The sequence below is a fragment of the Nematolebias whitei genome, chromosome 21 (assembly GCF_014905685.2).
Source record: "Nematolebias whitei isolate Nwh7 chromosome 21, NemWhi1, whole genome shotgun sequence".
Classification (NCBI taxonomy): domain Eukaryota; kingdom Metazoa; phylum Chordata; class Actinopteri; order Cyprinodontiformes; family Rivulidae; genus Nematolebias; species Nematolebias whitei.
Genome location: NC_056518.1, coordinates 34,100,288 through 34,107,278, shown reverse-complemented (window position 1 = coordinate 34,107,278; position 6,991 = coordinate 34,100,288). Strand labels below are relative to the sequence as shown.

At 41.1% G+C, this 6,991-nt stretch overlaps 1 protein-coding gene across 1 annotated transcript in view; it reads right to left on the bottom strand.

Annotated features, from left to right (window-relative positions):
- Positions 1–4,343: 4,343 nt before the first annotated feature.
- The window catches only part of baz1a (bromodomain adjacent to zinc finger domain, 1A), a 12,226-nt gene continuing 9,578 nt past the window's right edge, over positions 4,344–6,991 (bottom strand). The window contains exon 18 of the mRNA XM_037694843.1: positions 4,344–4,510. Within this exon, the coding sequence (XP_037550771.1) occupies positions 4,344–4,510 (167 nt within the window). The remainder of the gene's footprint in view (positions 4,511–6,991) is intronic.

Genomic DNA, 6,991 nt, shown 5'->3' with positions numbered 1-6,991 from the left:
CGGTGAATGACGCCCCTACGCGGTGAATGACGCCCCTACGCGGTGAATGACGCACCTACCCGGTGAATGACGCCCCTCCGCGGTGAATGACGCCCCTCCGCGGTGAATGACGCACCTACGCGGTGAATGACGCACCTACCCGGTGAATGACGCCCCTCCGCGGTGAATGACGCACCTACGCGGTGTATCACACGTCCATAGAGTATTGCACCTTTCCAAGATATATCATGGCCCTACAAAACGTACAGTATCATGCCTCTCCACGATGTATCACGGTCCTACCTGGTGGTTCACACCTCTGCATGGCTCATTGCGCTCCTCCACTTGCAATACTGTACTTTTACTAAGGTCATGTACAAATTGTGTTGTGTATCTAACCAGGTAGAGTCAGGTCCTCTGGACGGATTCTTCTTTGTTGAAACGTTTCGTTTTTTATCCTAAAGACTTCATCAGTCTGAGGAGCTGCAACAAACTCAAGTCTTATAAGCAGCACCTTCTCATAGTGGATCAACCAGTTTGCTGATGACATCCAGAACTAGCTGTTCACATGCAAGCTTTAGCTGTCACTAAGTCAATATTTTTTTCATCTTTAATGCCTGAGCCTTAAATACGCTGCGAGTGCCTCTCTTCTTGTCAAGTCTGATTAGAAGAACAAGGAAGTTCCTCTCCAGCAGCTCCTGAAAGTCTGAAACCCCAAGCAGTCCACAAGATGGCCGACTGAAAACATTTGTTTATAGTAAACGTTAGATATAGTGCAGTATACTTAAAGTACATTTTTGTGGAGATTTGTTGCCTTCTTCTTTTAAAGGCTGTGGAACAACCAGATTGTATCAGGAGATTGTTGTTGGACAACCTGGAGGATGTCTTCATGTGTCCCTCTGTCCAAACTCACCTTCCAGCTGTTGAACTGAGTGAAGCTTCAAACTTACTCAGACTTTCAGGGCTTTCCACCCCAAATACGACTTTACTGACTAATGAAAGCTTACATTATATTATGTGATGATAAAAAATTAGAAATCCCTTTTTTAAAACCTGAAACGGTTTGTCGCAGCAGCTGCTGCAGGCAGAGGTTTTATCAGGACCGCTGGAACATCCTGGGTTTGACTTTTGTAAAAACCTCCTCTTCCCTGATCCAACAGATGTTCAGCTGCTCTGCATGAATGACCGACACCGCACACATTTAGCTGCGTAATAAAGCTTTAAAGACACCCCCACTCCCAGCTGATGGCTTGTATTTTACATTCTGACCACAAGAATTAATATTTGAATCGCGTTAAAATTTTTATCAGCTGGTTGCATTATGCACACGGATCAGTCACTTTTAATGTTTTCAGTCTGAACTTCTTCAGAGGAACTTTTTCCACAAGATGTCGTGTTTTTATGACAGATTCAGTTCTTCAGTGATCGCTAACAGAAAGAAAATGTTTCTCTTTTTCTACGTGAAGACCGCGCTTGGGTGTGCCTGGGTCCAGTTCTGTTTGGAGCGTTCATTCCTGTCCTGAAACACAAAATCCCTTCCGACTTATTTTAACATTTCTCCTGACGGACGTGAGCGTGTTGGAGGATGAACGTGGGGGTTTGTTGCCTCACGACATATTTAGCAGCAAAACGTCTTCATGCAACACGTTTTATTTGATTTTATGACGTCGAATCGTTCTGAGCGCGCTGACAGCAACGATAAACAACCCCCGCTCCCCGCTGCTAAAGTCCGTGTAAGACGGTGAGTCTCTGCTGCTCCGTTTGACCTTTGACCCCCGCCTCCACTCTAGGGAGTCATAAAAATATTACTGATGAAGTGTGTTGGCGAAAGATCAGAAGCTAAGCTTCAGCTCTAACAAGCTCTTGGCGATCTTTATCTTTAAAAAGAAAACTTCACTCTAAACATGTCAGACCTCGTTTTAATTACACTTTAATCAACATTGGGTCCGTATCGTTTCAGAACCGTTTTTCAGTTGAAAGTTGAAAACCTCCTGCTGCCCTGGGGTCAAATGAGTCTTAATACTGACGCCTTCTGGGCAGCAGGAGGGTTCATCACAAGCGGGGCTTTTAGTTTGTCCTTTAGGTTTTTGATGAGTTCTGTTTTTTTTTTTTTGGGGGGGGGGGGGGGTCTTTTGTTGTATTTTTGTGTCTCTGATTGATCTTGTGGATTTCAGGCCGCTATAATAAACCGTCAGACGGGACCAGAAGCAGGAAGACGGATGTTTCAGGGGTTTCACAGCAGTGTCTGTCGATTCAATTCCGATTTTTGGTGTCACGATTCGATTCTAAACCAATTTTTCGATTCAGAAACGATTTTTCTATTGAAATGGTCATACATTTTGTGTAAATTATGTAATTGACGAGATGAAAAGATAAAAAAAAACAATGTAAACAAATAGAACACTTATTTAAAACAGTGATTTTAGGTTCCTCACTGTATCAAATCTTTTTGCATCATTTTATATTTATAACAAAAATAGGAATAGGAGTGCATAAAATTCTGTAACTTGCTCTGTGTTCCTCGGAACATTGTAGGATCTGAAATGCTTTTTAAAGAAGGAGGAGCGAGTTGAATCATGTCCTCCTGCTCCATGCTAACAGACGCCGTTCAGATAAAGGGAGCTGGCTAACTATCTTGCTGTACGGTGGCCTGGAAGGCCCATTTCTACGGCGGCTGAGAGGACACGTAATGCGATATGCAGTACGCTCGGAAGTAGGAGCGGAAAAAACAAAACTTAACCGCATTTTAAAATCGATTTATGGGCCTTAATCGATTCAGAACCGCCAGGACTAAGAATCTAGATTCTTTAATAAATCGATTTTCTTCTGCACCCCATGAGACAACAACTCATGTTGGTGTGGTGTCACTCCCAAGTGTTGCTACGTGAAACTGGACTCAGGTCTTCAGTTTCTCGATGTGATGCAAATAGGTTTATATATGACGGCGTGATGCTTTCGACTGGGGATGGGTCGGAGAATAAATATGCAAATATTCACTTGGAACCACTTTGACATGTTTGCATGAAGTACTGACAAAGTTCTGGTCAATATCGGCTGTGAGTTCATAAACATGCGGCATAAACTGGTCTGTGTATGACAGAACATTTCTACTAGAAACTTTGACAGAGCTCAAAATGATCTGTATTACCTGTAGCTCAGTGAGGGAGTGCAGTAATGTCTCCAGCATCATTACAACTTGGCACGGATCCATTTTGGGCGCTCAGTTTGTTTACGTTTGTCATGGAAGTAAAACTGAAGTAGAACTTCTTCTGTGGTTTTTAAAGGAAAGTTTACCACTCTGTGCATGTCGGTACTTGTATTCAGAATTAAAGCCTGATGCATGCATACTTTTATAAACTATATAAAGATGCTGTGCGTCATCATCAATATTCTCTCTGTAATAAATCTGTTTGCATTAAAGATGAGTGAAATGTGTGAGAGAGTCACGTCCCAGTAACGATATGAATTTTGCAAAGCATGTTGGGTAATAATTATGTGTGCAGTGTTTGACTGTTTATGATGTTTCTGAGTGTGAAAATTGTTTTTTCATGTTATTTTCCTGTTCTGGTCCAGCTTCATTTATGTTAAAGTCTCTGTTATCGGCTGTAAACTGACGCCAGGAGTCAGAGACTGTTTATCGTAGATATGAGGGGGTAAAGCACTGCGAGAGTGGTGATGTCACCGGGCTGTGCTTAACTTTGTTTAGCTCTGCGTAGTGTAGCATCGCTCCGTGTAACTCACCGTTCTCCTGTTCGCTTTTATTGCAGAGAACCGTTTAAAAAAATATAAATACTGGACTTGAAATTTCCAGATTTCATTTTAGCGGAAGCTAATTCCCATACAGGTTTTCAAAGTTCAAGGAATCGTGCCCACCACTGCAAACATCCTGACAGAAACAGAATAAAGGCGAGGCGTAATTAGGGAGCTGAGTTCGTCATAAAAACGTCTGTTTAACACGAGTTCTTCCAGTCAGAGCGTTTCATTTTATAAAAGAAATGAAAGTTAGAGAAGGAAAAACGCACCAAAACATCAGAGCGGCTTCAGATGTCTCCACCTTCTTCTGGTTTAAAGGAGTCATCTTAAAATACTTTTATTAAAACATGGCAAAACGAGTGAATAATTAACTCCCTAATGCTCAGGCTTGATGCACGGTTTTCATTTTTTATCTGCCGACCGAGCGGCTCCTGCTTCAGCTGATCTGTTAATTAGTCAGATTTGATTTTAGTTTCTTTTTTTTTTACGTGTTCTGCTCCGGTCCTCAACAACTGAAGCTGTCAGGCCCGGAAACAAAAAGACTCGTAAAACTGCAGTATTTCCTACAAACACGGGGATTGATGCTGAAATGTTTTATTTTTCATCAGAAACTACAGAGTTGTGTTAATCTGGGGCTTGGGAGAAGAAGTGGGAGTTTTTGGGATGGTGAGCGGGCCGGGGACTCGCAGCTCTTTGCCGCAGAACTCGATTAGAGGAGTTTTATTAAATGCTTCCTCCTCCCCGGAGACGGGAAATGGTATTTGGCACGAAACGGAGGCTGGATGGAAGAGGAAGAGGAGCGAGGGAGTGAAAACAGAGTGATGATTAAATGGCTTTTTGATGCTGATGCATTTGGAAGTCCCATTGGTTGTTATCTTCCCGGGCTCTGACTGTAACGTGAGGCAGCGAGGTCGGAGGGATTTCACTGCTCTGCTCTCACAACTCCTGTCTGAAAGGAAACGGATCCCAACCAGAACCAGCCCGTGGCTCTTCAACAGCCTCTTCATGCAGTTCTGTTCGAGGACGTTCTAAATTAGATTCATTTTTTTCAGCTCTAGTTAAACATTTAGTAATCCTCATCGACGGCTCAGAACAAGCTTTGTTCGACTGAAACACATCATCAAAGAAACACAGAAACTACGTTCTTCTGCCAAATATATTCTGAAAAAAAAGAGACAGAAATTCTGCTGAAGGAGCTGAAACTGAGATAGTAAAACTTAAAAAAACAGAGCGCTAGCCACAGGCTAAAGGAAGTAGAAAACTAGCTTAAGGCTAAAGGAAGCAAAGCACACAGTAAATGCTTAAAGGTGCAAAACGTTGGTGAGAAGTTGCAAAAGGCTAGCTGTAAATAGCAAAAGATTAGTTAGAAGCTAAATGTGGCAAACGGCTACTTAAATTCAGAAGGTGTGCTGAAAGTAGCAAAGGGCTGTATCTAAACGTTAGCCAAAATCTAAACGCAATAGAAGGCTGCCTAAAAGCTAATAGTCCTAAAAGATTTACCAAAAGTAGCAAAAAGGCACCTAAAAGCTAAAGGTAGCAAAGTGGTAGCTTCAAGCTAAAACTATCAGAATGTTAGCTAAAACCTAAAAGCATCAAAAGGCTATTTAAAAGCTAAAGGTGTCATAAGCAAACCAAAGCAGAGCCAGTAGCTGAAACAAATTTGATTGATTTTAAAGAAATCGAAGGGATCTCTGTGTATTTCTGTGGGAAGTTTGATTTAAAATAAAAATAACTCTTTTAACAACCTAAACAAATTCAAATCACCTTTTTAGTTTGAATGCTCTAAGGCAAGATAAATTCATTATAACACAAACAAAAAAATTATTTGAATTATATTCAGCATCCTACAGTAAATGAGTCTAACTGAAACCTTTCAGTTTGGAGTTTAAACTTTTAGTCGTTTGTTGCTGCTCGTTTCTGTTTGTTTCAGTTGGTGTCTTGTGATGATCAGTGTCCTTATTATAAGCTTGTCTGTGTAAAAGCCTCTGTGATTTTAGCTTTTCATTTGAAACGTCAGACTGTAAACTCTGCAGCAGAATGACTGCGCGGCGTGTAAACCTGTCTTCATATGAAGCTGCTCATTTCCAGCCTGCTTTGAACTTCTCTTCACTCCAGACTTCGTAACGCAGCTCAGAGATTTCTTTTGAAGCCATGGTAATTTTCAGTAAATTTTTGACTTGCAGAAAAATTGAGTTTTTCTGACAGTCCAGAAGTTGAACAGGAAAAACCAAATACAATATCAAGGTTTAATATCCCAAACTGAAGAAGAGGAATAACCATCTCACCTCCTGATTTGTTCGAAATCTGTTATTTCACCTCTGCCTGCAGCTCTTTGTGCACCGCTTGGATCGAGCAGAAATCAGAGTTGAAGTTAGAAATTGATCTGCAGCTAGCTCGTGTTCCACTCTGCAAACTCCTCTGTGTGTGTGTGTGTGTATATATATATGTGTGTGTGTGTGTGTGTGTGTATATATATATGTGTGTGTGTGTGTGTGTGTGTGTGTGTGTGCGTGCGTGCGTGCGTGCGTGCGTGCGTGCGTGATGTGCCAGCTGACATTATGTCCAATGTAAACGGAGGGAACTTCCTGTTCAGCGGTCGTTGATTCCAGATGACGCTCTCCGTCACTAACCTGCAGTGGTTTTGTTTTTCAGACAAAAAAAGTTCGAGAAGCACCAACCTTTTTAGTAAAACTTACTAAAAAAAAGTCCTGCAGCTCCTTGAAGGAATGCTTGTCACCCGCCGGCTTTCATGGCAGTTTCTTCTTTTGTCACGAAACAAAATGAATAACAGCCATTTTGGTTAAAACTTGAAAATAAAATAATGCAAATCTAAACTGGTAGTGCTACATTTGTTAGCTCTCAGTCTGTGTTGGGGATGACTCCTAGATACTGTTATTGTATTTTAGTTCAATATCTGTAATGAGATGTTTACATTTTTGTGATTGCTGTGGTAAATTAAACATGTTGGCCATTTTAAATCTGGTCCATTACAAAAGTTAAAAACAGTTCTTGGGTCTATTTGTTTTAAGATATCTGGATCAAAAAGATTCTAATGAGAACAGCTTTATTTTATTTTAGTTAACGAGTTTTTCACGCAACTTTTATCTTTATCAGTTTGATGACATGAACTTCCTGCTGTTCTGACAAAAAACAACTAGTGTGAATGTTTTTATTGTAGCAGTGTACCTGTGATTAGTATTGTAGTGACAGCTCCAGCCTTGTTAATCATCACTGCGGTTTTATTCTTGCAGTTCCACAC